The sequence below is a fragment of the Nicotiana sylvestris genome, chromosome 9 (assembly GCF_000393655.2).
Source record: "Nicotiana sylvestris chromosome 9, ASM39365v2, whole genome shotgun sequence".
NCBI lineage: Eukaryota > Viridiplantae > Streptophyta > Magnoliopsida > Solanales > Solanaceae > Nicotiana > Nicotiana sylvestris.
The window spans coordinates 4,963,649-4,990,027 of NC_091065.1; the positions used below are offsets into that span (position 1 = coordinate 4,963,649).

Here is a 26,379-nt window from a genome sequence, read left to right on the forward strand (position 1 = left end):
GTCGGGCTGGTCCGGGGTTAAACGGGTCGGGCATATGGGAATGGCCTGAGGCCGTTGGATGGGATTGGGTTAACGGTTGAGATTAGAAGGCCCTATATGGCGTCGTATGGGTAAGTGATTGGCCTGATATGGGCCGTTCCTCTAAATCAATCAATGGCTCAGAAGGGTGATGCCAATACGGCGTCGTTTGGGGCGTCTCTCAGAAGACCTGGTTTGGACTGGGTCGTTGCAAATTGGTTTGGGCCTGATTTTCATTTAAATTTTGGCCCAAATCCGGTATTTTCCTTCTTTACAACTAGACAAAATTCCTAAAAACCAAAGTTAAACACACAAACATTAATTAATACCCAACAACAAATATCACACGAATTAAAACATTTTAATAAAATTATGATGACAACAAAATGCATATTTTTTTGTGATTTTTGCTTTTAAACAACCAGATTATAATTAACTCATTCCTAAATGAACCAATTATTCCTAAATGCATGCAACATGTATTTTTTTATTTTCTAACTATAGCGAGGCGAGCATTTACGGACAGAACAATTATCAAAAATGTCACATGAATCCTCAAAATTGTACCCGAAGGTAACTTGTTTCATTTCTTTTCTGATTTCTTTTGGAGTAGTTTCCGTTAAGCAAAAATCACGTGCTCACAGCTGCCCCTCTTTGTCCGAAAGCACAAAGGGCTTTCGTGCAAAGATAAAGTGAGCGGATACGAGCGATTTTTGCTCGGTTGGAGTACTCCTTGTGAAGCATTTTTGAGAAAAAGATTTAACCGAACCTTTGCTTCAAAGGTTTCCTACATATCCCTGCCCAAAAGGGAATCAGGTTAATGTAGTTCGGGAAGTTTTGGTAGCTGGGACTACCGTGGGACTGCAATGTTACTGTTGTTGCATGCCATTACCACTACTTACCGATCTCCTTGTTACACCGTGCTTAAAAGAAAACAAGAAGCTAGGCTAGACTACGGCTCATAAGATCTCATCTATCTTCAACTTGTTCTTGTTGCCTTGCTTTCTTGTCGGCTTGTGTTTCTTCCGGTGCCTTTCTTCCGAGAATTTGGGGATGACACTGGCCTTTTTCTTTTCTGAATACCAATTTTCATCATTTTGTTCGGTCCGCTGGGGATTAAGCTTTTCGGTGGTTCTTCTGGGGATTAAACTTCACAGGTCGTTTCTTTCAAGACGCGTCTTTTCTTCCTTTTGACTCATGCGATTGAATTTGTGTTGGGACCTCTCGTTGCAACCTTCTGCTTCCCGATGCTGGGGATTTTTATTGTTTCCTGCTGGGGATTCCTGTTGTAACCTTCTGCCTTCCGGAGGGGTTACTGATTTCAAGACCTGAAGTATAATACTGAAAAGTATTCCTCTCGTTATACAGGTGGGCGCCTGAGACATAAAATGTAAAGACTGAAAAGTATTCCTCTCGTTATACAGGTGGGCACCTGATTGACTAAGACATGAGAATATTCATCTCATTATACAGGTGGGCGCCTATTTAACTAAGACATGAAAATATTCCTCTCATTATACAGGTGGGCGCCTATTTAACTAAGACATGAAAATATTCCTCTCATTATACAGGTGGGCGCCTATTTAACTAAGACATGAAAATATTCCTCTCATTATACAGGTGGGCGCCTATTTAACTAAGACATGAAAATATTCCTCTCATTATACAGGTGGGCGCCTATTTAACTAAGACATGAAAATATTCCTCTCATTATACAGGTGGGCACCTATTTAACTAAGACATGAAAATATTCCTCTCATTATACAGGTGGGCGCCTATTTAACTAAGACATGAAAATATTCCTCTCATTATACAGGTGGGCACCTATTTAACTAAGACATGAAAATATTCCTCTCATTATACAGGTGGGCGCCTATTTAACTAAGACATGAAAATATTTGAGTTTGTTTCCTCGTTCCTCCGAGAAAATTTTGACAATGGCAGAAAATTTTCTGCCCCAGTTTTGGTGACCTTCCTTGTGGCATGTCCTTCTGCCATCATCATCTTTATTTTCCTGTAGAATCAAAGACAATTTTGTCAGTTTTAACATGGTGAGTGGCTGTGTCACTCCCGCTGGGGAATGGTTTTCCCTTCCCTTTCCCTTGCTCTGTGCTCCCAACACTGGCTGGGGATAAAGTTGCTTGCTGGGGATGATATGTCTGCTGGGGATGAATTTCTGCTGGGGATGGTTTTCCATTTATCCTTTCCCCGCTCTTTTGTTTCACAACATGCTGTGGGAGTCTCCTTCAACTTCAAAACTACTCCCTTAAGCATTTATTCTCTCACAGCCCGGCAGGGCATAACATGTTATCACCTGGGGATAACGTTGTTGAGGATAGGATGGTTAGGGTTATGTTGCTGCGGATTAATTCCCTTTTCTTCCTTCTCCCTTTCCGTGGTGTTTGACCACCTTGGACCTTGGTCCGTGATTTATTGCAGTTCTTGCTGGGGATCTTTTGGTACTTGGTCCACAAGTCCTTCAACCGTCGTTTTCTTCATGTTCCCCTTATCTTTCTAAGCTAGTTTGTCATTTGGTTTTGCAACGAACGCCTTTTGTCTTATTGCCTTGGCTTTGGCCTGTGCCCTTCGCATTTTGCTTTGTACCATTTTGGCCCCTGGTAGTAAACTCTGAAAGGTCCTTCTCAAAACGAATTTCTGGAAAAGTCTTTTTAGACAAAGAAACGAAAAAGATAGAAAAGAGAAAAATCTTTCTGAACAAATGCTGGGGGGAAGAAGAAAAGGAAAGAACTTATCTGGATGGTATGACTGGTCCCTATGATCATGTCGTGCATTACGGATTACCCGACCCAGTCTATTTGTATCAATCAATCTGCCTGATGGCCTTACTTGCTGGGGATAAATAGGTGCCCACCTCTTCGCAAATGCGGATCCTTTTTGCCAATGTATCTTGTCGTCTTATAGTGCCCTTCGAGGGGTTTTCACTAATAAGACTCTCTCTTTTCTCTCAGCTCCCGTCGCCTTATGGTGCCTGTGAAGGTTTTCACCGATGAGACTCTCTCGTTTTATTTCTCTCATCTTTCGTTGCCTTATGGTGCCTGTGAAGGTTTTCACCGATAAGACTCTCTCATTTTGCCCTTCAACGGGGAATTGGGGTACTGCCGACATGACTCTCTCTTTCGGAAATTCTTTTTTGGCCATCAATTCATTTCCAGTTTATGATCCCCTTCTTTGCTGGGGATCAGCGTATTATTCTCGGCTTCCATTGGCCTGACTTGGCACCTTTCGGATATTGATCGGGAGGTCTTTTTGGACATCGATGTTGGTTTTGTGTGGGTTAAAAAGGGAAAGGCTGTCAAATATTTAACGTGACTTTGATGGGTGAAATGTTACAACTCTTGGAATCAAACCTTTTTTGAAGATTCAAAAACATAACTCCTGCCCCGGTTTTCTTGCTTGGGGAATTTTTTATATTTACACTATGTTGAGCTATGCACACTATGCACACTACGGTGCATTATGACCGAGCCGTGAGGCGCCTACATATCCTCTTTGAGGAATCAGGTCAAACGTAGTTCCTTCGGTTCCTTTTTCTTATGATCTTTATCTTGTTTTTATTTTTCTTTTAATTTCTTTTTTTTCATATATTTTCCCATTAGTGATTCCAAAAGAGGGGTACGAAAGAATAACTAAGGCTCAAAGGGGGGAAGCAAAGGTTAAAAGGGTTTGGGTGGAAGAAAGAATTGCCTCCGTCATTTCATTATCCAATAAGTACCAAGTACAAACAAACGAACCAATAACTACCATAATCAAAGAAATTACGCATAATATCTTTTGACTACATCAGAATTGATAGCCATGTCGACGCATCTTCCTTCGATATCTGTTAGACATAAAGCGCCGTTGGACAACACTCTGGTCACGATATAAGTCCCTTGCCAATTTGGGGCGAACTTGCCTTTTGCTTCGATCTGATGCGGGAAGATCCGTTTCAATACTTGTTGCCCTACTTCAAATCTCCTGGGGCGCACCTTCTTATTGTATGCCCTCGCCATTCTTTTTTGGTACAACTGGCCATGACACACTGCTGCCAATCTTTTCTCATCTATTAAGTTTAGCTGCTCCAGTCGAGCTTTGACCCATTCATCGTCGTCAATCCCGACTTCAGCGATAATTCGGAGGGATGGAATTTCAACCTCTGCTGGTATTACTGCTTCAGTTCCGTATACCAACAAATAAGGAGTTGCACCTATGGAAGTCCGGACTGTAGTGCGATAACCCAACAAAGCAAAGGGTAGTTTCTCGTGCCATTGTCTAGATCCTTCTACCATCTTCCTCAGTATCTTCTTGATATTCTTATTGGCGGCTTCAACTGCTCCGTTCGCCTTGGGACGATATGGGGTGGAATTACGGTGTGTAATCTTAAACTGTTGGCATACCTCTCTTATCAAATTCCTGTTAAGATTTGCACCATTATCTGTAATGATCACTTTTGGGACCCCAAACCTGCAGATGATATGGGAGTGAACAAAATCCACCACTGCCTTCTTGGTTACCGACTTGAAAGTTTTAGCTTCAACCCACTTGGTGAAGTAGTCGATGGTCACCAGAATGAACCTGTGGCCGTTGGCCGCTGCCGGCTCACATCCATGCCCCATGCAACAAATGGCCATGGCGCTGACATTGTATGCATTTCTGTCGGCGGAGAATGAATCAGATCTCCGTGTATCTAACATCGATGGAATTTCCTCACGAAATTGATACAATCATGCTCCATAGTGAGCCAATAGTATCCTGCTCGAAGAATCTTCTTTGCCAATACATATCCGCTCATATGTGGCCCACAAACTCCAGCATGCACTTCTGCCATAATCGTCGTGGCTTGATCGGCGTCTATACATCTTAGCAATCCCAAGTCTGGGGTTCTTCTGTACACTCCTCCACTGAGGAAGAAACCATTTGACAAACGCCGAAGGGCTCTTTTTTGGTCTCCAGTGGCCTGCTCTGGATATATCCCCATCTTGAGGTACTCCTTTATGTCATAAAACCATGGCTCGCCATCTACTTCCTCCAGTACCGCATTGCAATAAGCATGCTGATCGCGAACCTAAATGTGCAACGGGTCAACATACATTTTGTCAGGGTGGTGTAACATTGATGCTAAAGTGGCCAATGCATCGGCAACCTCATTATGAACTCTCGGGATATGTCTGAATTCCAATGATCGAAATCGTTTGCTCAGATCGTGCAAACATTGTCGATATGGTATGAGTTTCAAATCCCGTGTTTCCCACTCACCCTGAATCTGATGTACCAGTAGGTCCGAGTCTCCCAAGACCAAAAAGTCCTGGACATCCATGTCTGCAGCTAGTCGTAGACCCAAAATGCATGTTCCATAATCTGCCATGTTGTTGGTACAATAGAAGCGTAGTTGAGCTGTAACAGGATAATGACGTCCTGTTTCAGAAATGAGTACTGCTCCTATTCCAACCCCTTTCGCGTTCGCGGCTCCATCAAAGAAAAGCTTCCAGCTTGGTTCCTCAGGTAATTCCAGCTCACCTGTGTGCATTACTTCCTCGTCTGGGAAATACGTCTTCAAAGGCTCGTATTCTTCATCAACGGGATTCTCAGCCAAGTGATCGGCCAGCGCTTGGGATTTCATGGCCGTCCTTGTCACATAGACGATATCAAACTCTGTGAGCAAAATTTGCCATTTTGCTAACCTCCCTGTAGGCATAGGTTTCTGGAAAATGTACTTTAATGGATCCAGACGTGAAATGAGATTAGTATACGAGGATAAGTAGTGCTTCAACTTCTGAGCCATCCAAGTTAGGGCGCAACATGTCCTCTCGAGTTGAGTGTACTTGACCTCATACACTGTGAACTTCTTGTTAAGATAATAAATGACCTGCTCCTTCCTTCCTGTAATGTCGTGTTGCCCCAACACGCAGCCAAACGAATTCTCCAGGACCGTTAGATAAAGAATTAATGGCCTCTCTGGCTCAGGTGGAACCAACACAGGTGGATTGGACAGATACCCTTTGATCTGGTCGAAAGCCTCTTGACACTCCGTCGTCCAGTCTACCGCAGCATCTTTCTTCAGCAGCCGAAATATGGGTTCACAAGTCACCGTGAGTTGAGCGATGAACCTGCTGATATAATTTAGTCTTCCCAATAGACTCATTACCTCTGTTTTGTTCTTTGGCGGTGGCAAATCTTGGATGGATTTGATCTTGGATGGGTCCAACTCAATGCCCCGTCGACTGACGATGAATCCTAACAGCTTTCCTGATGGAACCCCGAAGGCGAATTTTGCCGGGTTGAGCTTAATATCATACCTTCGAAGTCTTTGAAAAAATCTCCTTAGGTCTGCTACATGGCCTTCCTGATGCCAAGACTTTATGATCACATCATCTACGTACACTTCAATTTCTTTGTGTATCATGTCGTGAAACACAGTAGTCATTGCTCGCATGTACGTTGCCCCAGCATTCTTCAGTCCGAATGGTATTACTCGGTAGCAGTAAGTTCCCCATGGTGTAATGAAAGCTGTCTTTTCCGCATCTTCTTCGTCCATTAAGATCTGATGATATCCTGCATAGCAGTCCACAAAGGATCCGATCTCGCGCCCAGCGCAATTATCGATCAGGATATGGATGTTGGGCAATGGAAAATTATCCTTAGGACTTGCTTTGTTGAGATTGCGGTAGTCGACGCATACCCTGATTTTCCCATCCTTCTTCGGCACTGGTACCACATTGGCCAACCAATCGGGATATCGAGTGACCCGAATAACCTTCGCCCGCAGCTGCTTAGTCACCTCTTCTTTGATCTTCACACTCATCTCTGTTTTAAACTTCCTCAGTTTTTTCTTGACCGGAGGGTATGCCGGGTCAGTGGGCAATTTGTGAACCACTAGATCGGTGCTTAATCCCGGCATATCATCATATGACCATGCAAAAACATCTTTGAAATCAATGAGGGTTTTGATTAATTCCTCCCTGACGTTTGGCTCAATGTGGATGCTGATTTTGGTTTCTCTGACATTATCTACATCCCCTAGATTCACAGCCTCAGTGTCATTCAGATTAGGCTTGGGTTTCTCTTCAAATTGGCGCAGTTCTCGGTTTATTTCTTCGAAGGCTTCATCCTCGTCATATTCAGACTCATCGTCACAATTGATCTCTTGTATCATTAAGTCGGAGTCGGATTGATTTATTAGACTAGGTCGAAGATCCGCTGTGCATGTCATGTCATTAGAACCAGTAAAAAGAGAACTGTTCAGAAAGAAAAAGAACAAAACGAAATTAAAATGAGACAAGAGAAGAGAATTTTATTAAAAATGCGGGATAACAGGGTTCACACTTGTACAAAATAAAATGAGATTTGGATTACACCCTGGAATAATCCGAAAAACAAGAAAGAAAAATAAAAGCCTACTACCAGGACTCCCTCCGGACAGGGAGGGGGTAACCGTCCAATTGTTGGTTTTGGCCTCAGGCCCCACAAACTGTATGTCTGCTCTACTGAAACCCTCTCCAACTTCTACCATATTGACATCAGCGAACAGCCTTTCGAAACTCTGATTCAAATCCCTGTCCATCCCAATCAATGGTCCGAGAATTTTTGGGACCGGTAACCCCTTGGCACTTGCTCTAATAAAGGATCTTGAGAGACGCGGTATTGGTTTGGGAAGAAACCAAACTCTCTTCTTCATTTTCCGTGCTCGCTTTGCATCTGCCGCAGTCGGTTTGAACCCCAGTCCAAAGGTCTCCAAATTCTTGGGCAAGGAGACAGGTTGGACAATCCCCTGAAGCTCAGCCCCCAGGCCTTTTCCCGGCACAAACCCATTACCCAGCATTTCTGAAACCATCATGACCGTTGCGGAAGCTACCCTAGGGTGCTGAATGATCTCACCCTCGGGAATCTTGTTTGCCGACACCGCATCGAAAATCTGGTAAACCCAGGGACCTTTGTCATCATTGGTCTCTATGAAGGGCACAATGGCGCCTCCCATGGTGCACGCAGTGTCCTCGCCGTGCAGTACGACCTCTTGTCTATCCCACTCGAACTTGACCATTTGATGCAAGGTGGATGGCACTGCTTTAGCCGCGTGGATCCACGGTCGTCCCAACAGAAGGTTATAAGATACCGCGGCATCTAATACCTGGAACTCCATGGTAAATTGGACCGGACCGATGGTCAACTAAAGAATAATATGCCCCACGGTGGCTGTTCCATTTCCGTCAAATCCTCGGACGCAAATGTTGTTCTTGTGGATTCTACCGTGGTCGATCTTCAGCTGATTCAGGGTGGATAGTGGACAAATATTGGCACTTGAGCCGTTATCCACCAGTTCTCGAGTAACTGCCGAATCTTCACATTTGACAGTCAAGTAGAGAGCTTTGTTATGTTCCGTGCCTTCCACTGGCAGATCATCATCAGAGAATGTTACCCTGTTCACCTCAAAAATTTTGTTGGCAATCGTTTCAAGGTGGTTTACTGAAATTTCATTGGGCACATGGGCTTCATTCAGTATCTTCATTAGGGCCCGGTGATGTTCATCCGAATGGATCAGTAATGATAGCAGCGAGATCTGGGCCGGTGTTTTCTTTAACTGTTCGACCACGGAGTAATCCTGCACTTTCATCTTTTTCAAGAATTCCTCAGCTTCTTCTTCTGATACAAGTTTCTTTGTCACAGCTGGGTTGGATCTTCTCAACTCCATTGGAGCAAAACACCGTCCTGATCGAGTCAGTCCCTGCGCCTCACAACTATCCTCCTCCACTTGTTTTCCCGTGTACATCACCACTGCCTTCTCATACTTCCAAGGCACGGCCTTGCTATCAATCATTGGCAATTGGACTACCGGCTTTATGGTGACCAGTTCCCTGCATACCCCTTTCAACACAACTGCGGGTTTCTTTGTTGCGGTGGACGGACTCTTTCCCAATATCACCACCGGCTTGACACCTTCCCCCTGCAACTGTACCCCTGGTCTTCCACCGGTCGATTCTTCTTTCGGAGCAGCTTGGATTGTCATCACTGTCTGTGATGGTTTCATTGGCTCTCCTCCCTCGTATACCAACTCGATCATGTGAGCTTCGTGGTGTACTGACAATGGGTTCTGGTTGATGTTAGGCGCCTCCAGCACCTGGACCTCGATTTTGTTGGCATCAATAAGATCTTGTATTGTCGGCCGCAGCCTCCAACATTTTTTGATATCATGCCCCAGCATTCCTGAGCAGTACTCGCAGCTTATTGATTGGTCCAAATTTTGGGGTAGGGGGTTTTTCTCTCTAGGCTCGACAGGACTCACCAAACCTAGCCGCCTCAATTTGTGGAATACGGCGGTATAGGTCTCTCCCAACTCAGTAAAAGCTCTATGTCTCTATAGCCTATCATTTCTAGCAGCTTGACTTCCTCGAAAGCCTGCCCCCGGAGGGTTCCTGTATGCTCTTGGTGGAGGATAGGCGCTTTGTGGTAGAGGGTATGTGTTTTGTGGTGGTGTATATATGTTCTGGGGAGCCGGCGCGCACCATTGCGGGCGAACCGGAGGCTGAGTGTATGTTTGGGCTTGGTGTACAGAGAAGTGTGGTTCTCGAGGTGGATAGTAGTATTGTGGCGGGCTGTATAGATAATTTGGCCTGTAGGGGCTGGGTCGGTTGTAGTATGGTTTGCCGGACCTGGACCAACTGCTTGCCTCAACCGTGGCGATTTCTTCTTTCTTCCTCCTTCCCAGTGCACCTCTCGTGCCGCTCTGAATAGCCTGGGTCGTTGCCTTGAGCGCTGAGTAATTCAGGATTTTGTCAGACCTCAAACCCTCCTCTATCATGACCCCCATCTTTACTATTTCATTGAAGGATTTTCCAACCGTCGTCACCAAGTGACCAAAGTAAGTTGGATCCAGCGTTTGCAGGAACTAGTCCACCATTTCTCCCTCTCTCATGGGAGGATCAACTCTGGCTGCCTGTTCTCTCCAGCGGAAACCAAACTCACGAAAGCTTTCCCCAGGCTTCTTTCCGGTCCTCAGAAATGTGAGACGGTCAGGGACTATCTCGAGATTGTATTGAAAGTGACTCGCGAAAGCCTGCGCTAGTCATCCCAAGTGTACCATCTGCTGGAATCCTGCCTGGTATACCATTCCAATGCCGATCCACTCAAGCTTTGACCGAAATAAGCTATCAGTAGCTCATCTTTGCCACCTGCCCCTCTCATTTTGTTACAAAAGCCCCGCAAATGTGCCATGGGATCACTGTGCCCTTCATATAAATCAAACTTAGGCATCTTGAACCCAGCCGGGAGTTGGACGTCCGGGAAAGGGCATAGATCCTTGTAGGCCATGCTGACCTGGTTGCCCAATCCATGCAGGCTCCTGAAGGATTGCTCCAGGCTTTTGAACTTCCTCATTACCTCATCTTGCTCTGGGACCTTAACCGGCTTTTCAATCTCCACCGGTACCTCCAAGTGCGGATTGTAGGTATGGGGTTCTGGTGCATTGAATGTGGGTTCAGGGGGATAGTATTGCGTATCGTGAGCCTGAAACAACGGCTCGCTGGTTGATCTTTGCAGGGTGGCTGATGTGGGTCCCATAAAAGTGGGAACATTTGGTGTTGGGAGAGGTTGATGGGGTGGTGGAGCTTGGGAATCATGGGGGCTTCTCTCCTGATGATAGCGGTGATTCAGGAGGCTTGTTGAAGGGCCAGAGTGAGGGTATTCCGGAATATGCCCTAGTGGTTCAGGGCTGTTTTGTGCTTTGGCCAAAGCTAACTGCATTGCATTCATCTCCAGTCCCATCCTTTCTATCTTCTCCATCGCTTCTTTCAACAACTGGCTTACCGGCCTTTCTTCCTCGGTACTATTTTCTGAAGTAGTCATGCTTGTTGGTACTGGTCCTTTGGATCTGATTTGATAAGGGTGTGTTGCCATAATGCTTTAACAACTAACTGTCTGGTATTTGTGGAAAACAACAAACTTGTTAGCGTTAGAGTTTAACAGATTTGATAATAACACATTGGGGATGCAATGCTCCTAGGCAGTTAACCATTTCTAACATGTTTTGCTTCAAACGCATGCGTTATCCCGGCTTGCTTATTTGCAACTTTAAAGTGCTTTGGGAACCCCTGTATTTCTTTCCATTATTCTTTCCTTTTCTTTCTTTTTTTTTTCTCTTTTCCTTTTAGTGGCGATCAAATCTTATGTGGATTGCCTACGTATCATGTCCCCGCGTGAATCAGACCGGGCATTTTTCTGCCACAAAGTAAAGACACAAAAATTCTTTTGGAATCATTCAATTCATCACCAAAATTTGCTATTACAAATTACTTATCTCAAACAAAGAACAGCAATAGCACAGATTCCAAAGTTCTTAACCTGACTCGATGAAAAGAAAAAAAACAACATATGGGAAGACAATGGACCCATAAAGCCAACAAACAAGACGCGAACTAGGGATACATTAAAATTCCAACTTAGGGGCTCGCGAGGCATCGTTCGGCCTTTCCGCAGACTTTGGTGTAAGGCCTCTCTGCAAGCTCTTCAACTCATTCAATTTTTCTCAAAATTTTGTCAGAGTTTCGACGTTATTTGGACATTGTTATTTTTTCAAACAGAAGATTAACCCTATACACTGCTATTTCTCAAAACTAATTTTTTTTTTAATATTCAAAGCCGGTGGTCATGCAAGTCCAAAACAAATAAATGCACAGCGTTGAGTAAGATGCATCAGGATGGTCTTTTATGTTTCAGGTTGCTATTCCTAGACGGACCCAACCTCTGTGTTGAGTTCCCTAAGTCAAAAATGCACATGATGCATACAAGCGTTCTTACTAGGGATCCAGCTCGTGGCTTTGTTATACTAGGTTCAGAACCTGGGTGTTTGTTCTAGATCTGGCTTACCCGAGCGGACAGCTCGAGCCGGGGGGGCAACGTACCGGGAATACAGAAGCTTCACCGGCTTAGCAACTTGTCTGAACCTCGTTCTAAATTGGGATTTGACACTATACAGAAAAGAAGTCGTACGAAGTACACCCTTCTTCATAATTCAGAAGACTCACAGAGAAGATGGGTTTCGGCACAGTTTATATACAGTTCACAAAATATCAAAGTGGTAAAAGCAGTTAGTTAGCACATTAAACACAGATCATGTAACGAAATCAGATAAAGCCAAACATAACAATTTATTCTAAGCTCGATTTCTAACCCTGAACCAGTGGTTTTGGGTCTATTTATCCCCAGCAGAGTCGCCAGAGTTGTCACACCTCCTTTTTCCGCCCCAGCGAGGGGCGAAGGAGTTTTTCCAATTAAAGGACAATCGAAACAGGATTTGTTTATTTATTTCAGAGTCGCCACTTGGGAGATTTAGGGTGTCCCAAGTCACCGATTTAATCCCGAATCGAGGGAAAGAATGACTCTGTATTATAGTCTGCGAACCAGAAATCCGGATAAGGAATTCTGTTAACCCGGGAGAAGGTGTTAGGCATTCCCGAGTTCCGTGGTTCTAGCACGGTCGCTCAACTGTCATATTCGGCTTATTTATCTGATTTTATACAAATATGAACTTATGTGCAGATTTTAACTCTTTACCGCTTTTATTATATTTTTAAAGGAATGTGAACATCGTTTAAAACATGTCTTTGGATTGCATCACATGAAATGCACTCGCGATCCGGAACATATTTTTATCCAATGTTTTGGGATTTGGATTTGGGTCGCATGAAATGCACACCCGAGTTTAAGAAAATAAGATTAATTGAGACGCATCGTAAAGAACTAACGTGTTATTATTTGCGGGGAAAAACCGTGAAATTTGCTAAACGGCCCGTCCCAGGATTTAAATGTTTAATATATACATCTAACGAGGGCCCCGCCATTTATGCGTTTTATTTGGGCGAGGCTCATCTCCTTTTATTTAAAGGCAAACCTAAAAGCAAACTATGATTTCCTATCTTTGTTTATCTCTAACAAAATGGAAAGGTCCTACTGTATTTACATACTTATGAGTTATTATAGTTAAGCTTCAAACGTGATTTATTGAAAGAGGGACGTGATACGGGCAGCCCATTTGGCAGTTATGGGCCCAGACCTAATGTGCATGGAGCTAAATTCTGCCTGGGCCACTCTTATTCTAATTGGGCCTATTCAACTCATTTGATAGGCGTTTAACATTTATAAACAAACAAGAGGGAAAAAGCTGAAATGCGATGTACTGTTTGCCTTAATCAAACCATATTCCTAACAACTGAAAATAGATCATTTGTTTAAAGAAAGAACTGTTGGGTACCTAACATGCTTCTTGATAAACAAAATAATAAATTAATAGAACATGGCTACTACAACATCAATCCATTTCCCTTATAAGCAACACATATAGTTTTCCAACTGAATGATAGGTATAAAAGTTCAACTACATCACAGCTAACCACATAGTTCTATTAGGAAAAATAAACTATCATGCATGCAACCTATTCTTTCAATACATTTTCTAAAGCTAATTCGAAGTAACTTCAACATCTTCCAACTTTCTTTGTATTCATGCCTCAAATTTCTGCTTACATTGATAGTTTATCAGTCGTGTACCTAGTATAGGAAAGCAAAAAAAGAAGGAGAAGGATCAGCAGAAACAATATGCAACAACACAGCAACAACAGCAACAGGGACAGCCCGATAATAGACCAAAAATCAGCAGCAATTTAAGTGAAAACCCAGCAGAAATTTCAGAAGAAACCAATAGCAAAAGCCAGTGGACTTTCAGTCCAAAACAGAGAACCAAAACACTTAACTGGAGCAGTTTTTAGCAAGTAAAGATCCCGGGGAAGCTAACTAAAAACCAACAGTGTGTCCAAACAAACCAGACCAAAGCAGAGAAAGAGCAGGTGCAGAAACACAGTGGTTTCTGCTTGTTATGTTCAGAAAACCAGCACTCTTTTAACTCTCAACACTTAAAATTATCCAGCCTCTAGTTTCTGATTTTTCCCTAACCTTAAACTCTGATCTCCGACCTTTTCTTTTTTATGTCCAACCTCTTTTTTAACCTTTGATGTCTAACCTCCTTTCTTCCCTCAAATGAACCTATTTATAGGCTAAATACAGGCCAGCCCTACTGCCTTGTTTACCCCAGCCCTCACATTCTGCCCATAACTCCTTAAAACTAAAAAAATGCCCAATGCCCATCCTCTTGACAGCCCCTTAGCATGTGCTTTCTGCCCAAAGGCATGGGCAGCCTATAACTTTTAATTACCCTCATGCTACCAAGTTTGGTTCCCCACTATTGTATTAGTTTAATGCTATTTTAGTACCTATTGTTAGCCCATCTTAAACTACTCATTTCTGCTCTTTTCACACCTCAAACTACCCCTGTTAGCTCCTAATTGTTACTGTATTACCCCACTGCAGCAGTAGGACATTTTGAACTTCTGCAAGTTCGAATTCAAGCTACCCCAAACTGAAGTTTAGCTACAATCCATTCCCAGATAATGTCAGACAAACAGCTAACGTCAATGATTCGATCAGTCATACGAAGCTATATGAATCAGAATATTTGAAAATTTAGTTCTATAAACTAATCGACGATGTTTATTTAATCGACTACACTAATTATAACATAGAACAAACAGTCGACCAAACAAACAACATGAATAGGGCATCAACTATCTTTGACAATTTTGCACGACACAGGGAAACTACAGGCATTATCGATTTGACGATATTAATCAAATTGAAATATGTATATCACTATACGTATTCAACCATAAACAGAATAACAATCAACCGATTAAAAGGTCTTATGAAGATGGAGAACAAATTGGAGAAAATATCAGAAATACCAAATAAACCAAACAAACTTGCTGACAAACCCAAACAACATTTAAACAAAAATAGAAAAGAGAAAAGGAACTCACTCTGGAAACTCAAACACAGATGACCCAAGCCCGAACTAGATTTGCCCATTTGAGGTCGAACAAACCTTAATCGAGGTGTTCTCAACCGAGAACACTTCGATTAAAGTCTATTAGACCCCAATTGTCCGTTTAATCTGGTCGGACTCCAAAAATTCTTGTATTCTAGGGTTCGAACAGTCAGATTTGGGGTTTGGGGATTTGCGGGTAGATTCGGACCAAACCAAGCTTGGTTTGGTCACGAGTGAGGGCAGAGTAGTGACTGGTATGAATCCGGGGTGGGTTGGTGTAGATCGGGGTTGGGCTCGAATCTTCAAATCAAGATTCGAGATGGAGGGGGCTGATTCGAGGCACGGGGGTAACAGATCCGTGTCCAGGATGGTGAGGTGCGTCAGGGGTGTTACTTTGGTGGTCACCGGCGTCGTTGCCGCCGGGTTTATGGTGAGAGAGTATGGGGGCGGCTAGGGTTTGGAAGGGGGTTTGGGTTTGTGTTTGGGACGATGGAAGGGGGTGTTCGGATGGGGGCGTGGGGTAAGGGTTTGAGTTTATATACGTAGTGGGTGGTTAGATCCTGGCCGTTGGATGAAGTGAGAACGAGGCCAGGATCTTTCACTTAATGAGGAAAGGTGTCGTTCCACCTAAAAGGTGGTCGGGCTGGTCCGGGGTTAAACGGGTCGGGCATATGGGAATGGCCTGAGGCCGTTGGATGGGATTGGGTTAACGGTTAAGATTAGAGGGCCTTATACGGTGTCGTTTGGGTAAGTGATTGGCCTGATCTGGGCCGTTCCTCTGAATCAATCAATGGCTCAGAAGGGTGATGCCAATACGGCGTCATTTGGGGCGTCTCTCAAAAGACCTGGTTTGGACTGGGTCGTTGCAAATTGGTTTGGGCCTGATTTTCATTTAAATTTTGGCCCAAATCCGGTATTTTCCTTCTTTACAACTAGACAAAATTCCTAAAAACCAAAGTTAAACACACAAACATTAATTAATACCCAACAACAAATATCACACGAATTAAAACATTTTAATAAAATTATGATGACAACAAAATGCATATTTTTTGTGATTTTTGCTTTTAAACAACCAGATTATAATTAACTCATTCCTAAATGAACTAATTATTCCTAAATGCATGCAACATGAATTTTTTGTATTTTCTAACTATAGAGAGGCGAGCATTTACGGATAGAACAATTATCAAAAATGTCACATGAATCCTCAAAATTGTACCCGAAGGTAACTTGTTTCATTTCTTTTCTGATTTCTTTTGGAGTAGTTTCCGTTAAGCAAAAATCACGTGCTCACATGGGAGATTCAGATTTGTTGGTTTATCAGATTCCAGAGAATGGGAGACTTGGGACTTGAAGCTTATACCGTACCGACAGTGTCTGAATGATCTTTGTCAATGATTTAGGTCGGTAGAATTTAGACATATTCCCAGGATTCACAATGAGATTGTCGATGCTTTGGCTACTCTATCGTCAATGTTACATCATCCGGACAAGGCTTATGTCGACCCTGTGCATATCCAAGTTCATGATCAACATGCTTATTGTAATATGGTTGAAGAGGAAATTGATGGCGAACCGTGGTTCCATGATATCAAGGAATATATCAAGTCGGGGATATATCCAGTACATGCCATAAGTGATCAAAAGAGAACCATCCGACGTCTGGCTAGTGGATTTTTCTTGAGTGGGGGAATCTTGTACAAGAGGACTCCAGATTTGGGACTGTTGAGGTGCATAGATGCTAAAGAAGCTTCAACTATCATGGCCGAAGTGCATTCTGGATTTGCGGACCGCATATGAATGGATATGTGTTGGAAAAGAAGATACTTTGAGCAGTTTACTATTGGTTCACCATGGAACGAGATTGCATCAGCTTTGTTCGCAAATGTCATCAATGCTAGGTGCACGGTGATTTGATTCATTCCCCGCCATCTGAGCTACATACAATGTCTACACCTTGGCCCTTTGTTGCTTGGGGCATGGATGTCATTGGACCAATTGAGCCGGCAACATCGAACGGGCATAGGTTTATTCTGGTGGCCATTGATTACTTTACCAAGTGGGTCGAAGCAGCAACTTTCAAGTCTGTGACCAAGAAGGCAGTGGTGGATTTTGTTCATGCAAATATCATTTGTCGGTTCAGAATTCCCAAGGTGATCATCACAGACAATGTTGCTAATCTCAACAGTCATTTGATGAAAGAGGTATGCCAACAGTTCAAGATCATGCATCGGAACTCCACTCCGTATCGCCCCAAGGCAAATAGAGCTATTGAGGCTGCCAATAAGAACATAAAGAAGACACTTCGTAAGATGGTTCAAGGTTATAGGCAGTGGCATGAAAAATTGCCTTTTGTTTTACTAGGTTATCACACTATTGTTCGCACTTCAGTAGGTGCAACATGATGAGTGGGTCAAAACCCGGCTAGAGCAGTTGAGTTTGATTGATGAGAAAAGATTGGCTACAGTATATCATGGTTAATTGTATCAGAAGAGAATGATAAGAGCATACAACAAGAAGGTGCATCCTCGGAAATTCGAAGTGGGCCAGCTGGTATTGAAACGCATCCTTCCTCATCAGACTGAAGCTAAAGGCAAGTTCGTCCCAAACTGGCAGGGGTCGTTCATGGTGACAAGAGTCTTGCCCAATGGTGTTTTGTATTTAACAGACATAGAAGGCAAATGTGTAGATATGGCTATCAATTCTGATGCAGTTAAGAGGTACTATGTATGATTTATTTGCTTACCTTCAGTTGTATTTTGTACTTGGCATGTTCAAAGTTGAAATGATGAAGGCATTTTGTTCCCCTACCCAAACACTTTTATCCTTGTTATCCCTTTTGAGCCTTATTTATTTTCTTTTATACCCCCCTTTCGGAATCAAGAGCAGAATTAGAGAATAAGAAATAAATTTTAAAAATATATATATATATATATATATATATATATATATATATATATATATAAAAAGGAAAAGAAAAGAAGAAGAAAAAGGGAAAAGAAAAAAAAGAGAAAAAAAGAAGAAAGAAAAAAAAAAGAAGAAGAAGAAAAGAAAAAAGAAAAGCAACAAAAACAAACAACTTTCTTTTGAACTACATTCGACCTAATTCCTTTTAAGGATACGTAGGCAGCCTTACACGGTTCGGTCCCATCAAAATAAAATCCAAAACTCAAAGAAACTGGGGTAGCAATTTTGATTTTGAAAAAGATCTGATTCTAAAAGTTGTAATTTTGAACCCTTTTCATCTTAAATTATTTTGAGCCTTCATGCCGTCCTTTCTTTCTAACCCTGTCCAAAAACCCACATTACGGTCCAAAGAAAGACCTTTCGATCAATCTTTGAGGATGCCAAGTCAAGCGAGATAGAGGTATGATTTACATCATGGGTAACACTTTGTTCATGGGCACAAAAGAAAAATAAATAAAATAAGAGAGTCTTATTGGTGAAAACCCTTACGGGCACCGTAAGGCGATGGTGAGCTGAGAGAAAATTTAAAATGAGAGAGTCTTATTGGTGAAAACCTTCGCGGGCACCGCAAGGCGATGTTGAGTTGAGATATGAACAAATGAGAGAGGCCTGTTGGTGAAAACCCTCCGGGGCACTACAAGTCGAATGAGGTTCATGGCTTTACAGAGAAATTGGATCAGTGAAATCCCGGTTTTTGAAGTATGAAGACACAACATGAACTGAAAATATGATTGTTTGGATGGATTAGGCTGATCAATCCGAAATGCATGTCATGATCATTGGAACCAACACTTCACTCAAATAAGTCTTCTTTTTCCCATTCTTCTTCACATAGTCATCTGTATTCAAAATTTTCCTTTATTCCTTTTGTCAAAAATCACTTTACTTTGCTTTTTGAATCTATCTTTATGAGTCTCTTTCGAGTTAGCCCTTGTTGAACAAGCAGGAAATGATTTCAAAGCTCACTACCAGCTTCTAAATTGCACAAAGCGGAGTTCGGTCAGGCATATTACAATTGACATGATTTAGAATAAGAAGTATGGTGACAACTGAGGTTCAGGCAATCAAGCGAATCTTGAATTTTGAGAAAATACAAGGACTCAACAACTTTCAGAGTGAAAACACAATACAACAAGTGAGTGTAAGAGATTCAGGTCATCTGGAGGTTTTGTGGGCCAGTTCCAATCAAAAGGTCAAACAACTCCTTGCTGGCTCGGAGCAGCTGATCAGAATGAAGCACGGTCGCGTCAGAAGCATACACTTGGTAATGATGCCACAAACTAACCACCACGTTTTCAAACTAACAAGATTTTATTTGTCTGAAACAAGGGCAAGAAAATTTGTTAATCCACAGGGACCCTCCCATGAAGAAGGCATAGTTCAGGGGCAAGAAATTCTGTTCAAGATCCTCCAAGAAGAGAGCATGGCTCAGGTAAGTTCATTCTCTGCTTGTCAGGACCCTCCTGGATAATGAGATTTAATTTTAAAAGTTCTCAAGGCCCTCCTGGATAATGAGATTTAATTTTTAAAAGTTCTCAGGACCCTCCTGGATAATGGGATTTAGTTTTTAAGTTTTCAGGACCCTCCTGGATAATGAGATTTAATTTTAAAAGTTCATAGGACCCTTATGGATAATGGAATTTAACTTAAAATTTTCAAAACCCTCATGGATAATGGGATTTAATTTTTAAAAGTTCTCAGGACCCTCATGAATAATGGGATTTATTTTTAAAAGTTTTCAGGACCCTCCTGTATAATGGGATTTAATTATTAAAAGTTCTCAGGACCCTCCTGGATAATGAGATTTAATTTAAAATTCTTAGGACCCTCCTGAATAATGGGATTTAGTTTTTAAGTTTTCAGGACCCTCCTAGATAATGGGATTTAATTTTTAAAAGTTCTCAGGACCCTCCTGGATAATGGGATTTAATTTTTAAAAGTTCTCAGGACCCTCTTGGATAATGGGATTCAATTTAAAATTTTCAGGACCCTCCTGGATAATGAGATTTAATTTTAAAAGTTCTCAGGACCCTCCTGGATAATGGGATTTAATTTTAAAAGTTCTTAGGACCCTCCCGGATAATGGGATCTAGTTAGATTTCAAAACCTTCATAGATAACAAGATTTAACGTAATTCATACCTGTAGGAAATATAACTTAGCTTTAAAGTTGTCACTCTTAAGATGATATTTAATTTAAAGTTTTCAGGGCCCTCCTCGATAATGAGATTTAGCTTTTAGATTCTTAGAGCTCTTTTAGGTAACATGATTCGATTAACACTCACAGATGTGCCCAGGTTCCAAACTGGGGCAGAAAAATTTCTTTCATTTCGTCTGTTTTGTTGTACTGGCAGGCACCCACTTGGATAACAAGGGAATACAATTTAAGTTTTTGGCAATCAGGCGCCCACCTGGAGAACAAGGGAATACATTTCAAGTTTTAAAAATCAGGGAATACATTTAAAGTTTTGGAAATCAAGCACCCACCTGGATAACAAGGGAATACAATTCAAGTTTTAGAGATCAGGCGCCCGCCTGGATAACAAGGGAATACAATTCAAGTTCTGGAAATCAGGCGCCCACCTAGTGAACAAGGGAATACATTTCAAGTTTTGGCAATCAGGCGCCCACCTGGATAACAAGGGAATACAATTCAAGTTTTGGCAATCAAGCACCCACCTGCAGAACAAGGGAATTCATTTCAGAGTTACTTTCAATTGGCAAATTCAAGCAGCATCAGGAGCCCGTCTGAAGAACATGGTCCATTTTCAGTCCCATGTTGAAAATCAAGTAGAGATTCACGGAAGATTCAAGACAAGAAGTAAATAAGATCTATTTTTCTTTTATTTTTGCTGTAATTTTTCCCTTTTATTTTCGATGTAATGGCAGGAGCTGCGGACCGGAACCTCGATGACACTTCACTCGGCTCTCCACCTCGGTATCTTACTCCGAATTACACGTGGCCTGATTCTTTTATAGCCAAGAATATGTAGGCAGCTCAAATACCAAGGCTCGGTCACTTTTTTTTTTCTTTTAGTTTTGGTCTCTCTAAATAAGGGTCGAGTCAAAAAACATGTCTTGTTATTCTTTGTCTGAAAACACTTCGTGTTTCCCATCAAAGAGGGACAGCTGTAGACATGTAATTTTTGACTCACGCATTAGAATTACCCTTAATAGTCCTAGTATTTTTAGAATATTATTTGAGCTTATTTCTATATGATTTCACTTTATTATTAATTTTAATTCTATTTTTAAAGGCACAAAAATAAAACAAAATAAATAAAAATAGTTTCACTTTTCTATTTAATTCAATATTAGGTATTTTTAGAAAGATATATTATTTCTTACCCTATTTTATTCTAATATATTCATTGAAAAATACAAAAATAGTTTCATATTTTATCTTATTTCTATTTATTTTAGGTTATTAATATTTTTATAGCAATATATTTTTGTTTTTACCATGATTTTCACTTTTATTTTTTGAATATAATAATTTATATAAAAAATGTAGTTTCATAGTATGATATATTTTACTTTAATTAATCATAATTAATTTTAAATCATTTTAAAAGAAAGGTTCAAGTTTTTATTTATTTATGGATTAAAAAGAGTTAAAACCCCAATTTGTAGGCTCAATTTCGGATCCCAACCTTAGCCCACCAGCTCAACCCAGATCCCTTGAGCCCAATACCCCTTTGACCCGCCGGATCGACCCGTCACCCGCCCCATTTTACCCTCTAATCTTGACCATCCATTCACTTTGATCCAACAACCCCTATTCCTCCCTACCATAATATAAAAACCTAATATTTCCCAAACCCTACCCTAATGTCACTCTACCCAAACGGCGCCCCCAACCCTTTCACGCGTCTGCCCACATCCCTCACCGCTCTAACTCGCCGAAAAACTCAGCAAACCGGCCGAGTTCACTCATCCCAGTCCCCATGGTCCCCCCCTCTACTCCCCTCTCCTTCCTCCACGTGTCCGTAATCATGAAGAACGCGTTTTCTCCTCATTTTTTTTTTAATTTTATCTTTTTTAGGCAAAAACGGAAAAATGGGAGGCGTAGGATTGAGTTACACTCGATCTACTCCATCCATCTGTCCTTGATTTCCACAAAAAAGATAAAATTCGAATTTTGTTTTTGGGATTTTTTGGAGAAGATTTTCGGTTTCTTGGAGAGGAAGGAAGGAGAAGCTTCTAGGCTTCCTATAAATAGGGGATTATTGGACAGTCCGAAGGGGTTTTTTTGAAAAAAAAGTCCTAGGGTTTTAATATTGGATTTCCAGATTTCTCTTCGGATTTTCGGTTTTTCATATATAAAAGAAACAAATCAGTTTCTTCTAGGGGGATTTTACAAAAAGTCAAAAAATACGAAAAAATCAGTTTCTTCTTCCGGATTTTTGTTCGAAATGGAGTTAAAGCCGAATGGATGTTCAAATTTTTGAAGTCGTTGTTCGTGTATTTGGTCGTGGATCATTGTCTCTGCTTGAAGATCTGTTTGAATTTATCCATTCCGGATTGGCTTGACCTTGCTCGACTCAGTGCCGCAATTAATAGATTTTGTTCATTGGAAGGTTAATCTCAGGTTCTTTTCAATTCCCTCTGTTTTATTTTGGTGTGATTGGAGTTTGACTGATTTCAGAATGTGCTAGATTCCCTGTTTTTAAGTTGTTGTTGATTTTGTGTTAACTAGTTATTATACGTATGATTAGAGTGTATGAGTTATTTTATAGGTCTAAAAGTAGCCTATATGTGTTCGCTTTCTTTTGATTTTGATTATGGAACACACGTACGAGGGATTCGATGGCTTACTCTTGGTTGTTAAAGAAATCAACTCACTACTTTGGAAACTTCTTTTACCACTATTTGGATTCATAACTTAGTAATTTTCCATTATCTTTGTATAGATAGAGTACTTTGTTAAGGGGGAAACAATGCGTTTTGGTTTGGATCTTGGACCTTTTCTTCTCGATTTTGTTTTGCCGTTAGTTTCTTCACTTTAAAATCAATTCCTTCATTTTTCCTACTTGTCTCAAAGATCAGAAACATAAGAAAAATTAGTTTCTTCAATTTAAAATTTCTGAAACATGGAACTTAGTTTAAGTTTGGAACTTAGTTTAAGTAGTGAACTGAAATTCTTTCATTATTTAGTTCGAATTTTCGTGTTAGGTCCTTGTTAGTTTACCAAGATCTGAGAGCCTATGTTTAAGGTATATGTCTATCATATCTACATGTATTTTATTGAAGTTTTTAGAGCTCATGAAAGCATATTTCAATATCTGCTGAAAGGGTTGCATTTGATTTCAAAATTTTCTTTGAATGTTTAGAAGATTACTGCATGGATTCGGTTAGGATTGGGTTTGGTCTAGCAAATAAAATTAATTGTAAAAATATGAGCATGATTTAGATTTTTCTTTTCTTTTATTTGCTTATTTTGTTACATTGTTCGTTAGGAACATGTTTAGACCGGCCACATTTGGGTAGGTAAGCTTTAGGATTTTTTGGTCTCGAGGCGTGAGGTCATTCCTTTAGTTAAATTTATCCGGGGAATGCCCCGAAGGATTTGTATAATTTATTCTGGGGTATGCCCCGAAGTATTTGTACTTGGAGATCGATAGTAGAGCTCGAAACACTTTTATTTTTATTTTTCTTTTATTAGGTGGGAACGACCTCGAGCTTCTTGTGTGTGTGTTTGCCTTTTCTGTGATTTTACCTCAATTTGAATGTTTTAAAAGTCGACTAGATTAAGTATGCAACCGTACTAGTTACGGGACTTGGGGAGTGCCTAACACCTTCTCCCCGAGTCAAATGAACCCCCTTACCCGAATCTCTGGTGCGGACTTAGTTTTAGAGTCCAAAGTGTTTTAAAGGAAAAATCATCTTTTTTAAAAACGGTGACGTGACACACCGAAATCAAAGTCAGGTAGCGACTCTGAGTTATTTCTTTTTGAACACAATTTTGTCACTTTTTAATTAAAACCCCTTTTGAACTTCACAAATCCTTTTATTTATTTAAGAGGGTTTAGTGAGGTTTGAAAAGAAAAAAAAAAGGGTGTGACTGTATATATAATATTTTATTAAATTTCATAAATGTTACTATTCATTTGCGCTTTACAACGATTAATATTGAAAATATCAAAATATTGAATTGTAAAAAAAAAATCAAAGGAAATAGAAATACCTAACCTCCACCTCCTTAAATAAATGAAATTAATTGTTAAACAAAATACCCGTTTTTTTTTTTTTGCGCGTTATAATCTCACGCGGCATTCTTTCATTACACGCACGCGCCAAGCAATACATGTATATATATTTTCACACAGTCACACATTCAACTTACATTTCCATTACAGGCTTACAGCTTACTATTTTCTTCGCACATATATTACATCCCCTCACGTTCTCTTCACCTACAGCTATATTTTCACACACACACACAGTGACACAGATATATAGAGAGAGAATTTTGACTCTGAATTCTCATTTCGATTTTTTTGTATTTATAGATTTGCTGATCGATACATACAATGGCCGATCGAGTGCACCCAGTGGATATACCATCGACGAGCAATCCACCGTCGTCGAACAACTCCGGTGAAGTAGTATCACCAAAACAACCGCCATATCCATCGCCGGCGAAGCCTGTCCCACCGCCGCCGGGAACTTACGTAGTTCAAGTGCCGAAGGATCAAATCTACAAGTATCCTCCGCCGGAGAATTCTCGTCGGTACGAATCTCTCACAAAACGGAAACCTCAACGGAGCTGCTGCTGTCGTTGCCTCTGCTTCACTCTCATCGTCTTCCTTGTTTCCGTAATTGTACTCGGCGTAACCGCCGGAGTTCTGTACGCTGTGTATCGTCCCGAGTCACCGAAATATACTATCTCCAGCATCGCGATTAAGAATTTCAACTTCACGTCAGCGACATCTACAATCTCGCCGGGGTTCGACATTGCCGTCAGAGCTGAAAACCCTAACGATAAGATCGGAATATACTACATGAAAGGAAGCTCTGTAACGGTAGTATATTCCGGCGTTGACCTCTCCACCGGGGTGTTGCCGGCGTTTTTTCAGCCGGCGAACAATGTAACGGTTTTTAAAACGGCGTTAAAGGGTTCGAAGGTTATGCTTGGAAGCGCCGTTAAGTCGACGTTGATGAATGAACAGAGGAAAAGGAAAGTGCCGTTTAGGGTGAATATTAAAGCGCCCGTTAAGATTAAGATTGGAGCTGTTAAGACTTGGGAAATCACCGTTAAAGTTAACTGTGGTGTAACGGTGGATGCTTTGACTGTTAAGTCCAAGCTGGTTTCTAAAGATTGTGATTATAGTGTGAGGCTTTGGTAAAGAGAGAAATTATGTTATGTCCAAGCTGATTTAATTTAATTTATTTAAAATAAACTGGAGACCGGAGACAGGAGACCGGAGACTGGAGCACCGGTGCTCCAAACTCCAGTATATTATGCTGGACCGATATACTTGCTGGAATTCCAGTATATTATGCCGGAGTTCTAGTGTACTTATGTTATGCTGGAACTCCATCATATTATGTTGGAGTTCAAGCATACTTATCCTAGAACTCCAGTATAATATGATGGAGTTCAACTATACTTATACTAGAACTCCAGCATAATATACTGACGTATTTTCCGGGTTTTGAACAGTGTTTTCGCTCTGATTTATCTTTGCATGAAAAGTGGCTAAATTTCGATTACTTTTGAAATTTGGCTATTTTTGAACGACCAGTTGTAAATCTGGCTATTTTTAAATTTCTCCCGGTAATCAATTATGAGTCCTATACCAATAAATTTGTGATTTACGAAAAAGGATACATTTACTCCGTAGAAGGGCTGTAATACTTCGTTTGTATTACAAATGAGAAAATATATCATAAGCAAAAATTCTCAAAGCTTAATGATTCATGAATTATTTGACCTGTTAGATTGTCAACAAAAGCAAAAGCAGGGGCTAGAAATTGAGCGAAGATTCCCTGCTGAGTTCTGAAATCAAAAGTTTAAGTTATTATTGGATTTATAAAAAATTATACTTGTCACACCTCCTTTTTCCATACCCGAGAGGGTACAAGGGAGTTTTTTCTAATTGAAGGACAATCGAAACGGGATTTATTTAATTATTTCAGAGTCGCCACTTGGGAGATTTTAGGGTGTCCCAAGTCACCAATTTAATCCCGAATCGAGGAAAAGAATGACTCCATATTGCAGTCTGCGTACCAGAAATCCGGATAAGGAATTCTGTTAACCCGGGAGAAGGTGTTAGGCATTCCCGAGTTCCGTGGTTCTAGCGCGGTCGCTCAACTGTTATATTCGGCTTGATTATCTGATTTTATACAAATATGAACTTATGTGCAAATTTTAACTTTTTACCGCTTTCATAATTATTATTATTATTATTATTATTATTTTTTATAAAGAATTGCAACGTCATGAAAACATATCTCGAACCACGTTACATCAATGCACCCGTGGTTATCGACATATCTCGACTCGGTTGAGATTTGGATTTG

The 26,379-nt window shown here is 41.0% G+C and overlaps 1 protein-coding gene across 1 annotated transcript; it reads left to right on the forward strand.

Moving 5' to 3' along the window:
* The first annotated feature begins 24,203 nt into the window (after window positions 1-24,203).
* LOC104236284 (NDR1/HIN1-like protein 13) lies at window positions 24,204-25,663 on the forward strand. The gene has a single exon (XM_009790176.2). The coding sequence runs from the start codon at window positions 24,387-24,389 to the stop codon at window positions 25,200-25,202; it is 816 nt and encodes a 271-aa protein (XP_009788478.1). The 5' UTR covers window positions 24,204-24,386; the 3' UTR covers window positions 25,203-25,663.
* The last annotated feature ends 716 nt before the right edge of the window (window positions 25,664-26,379 follow it).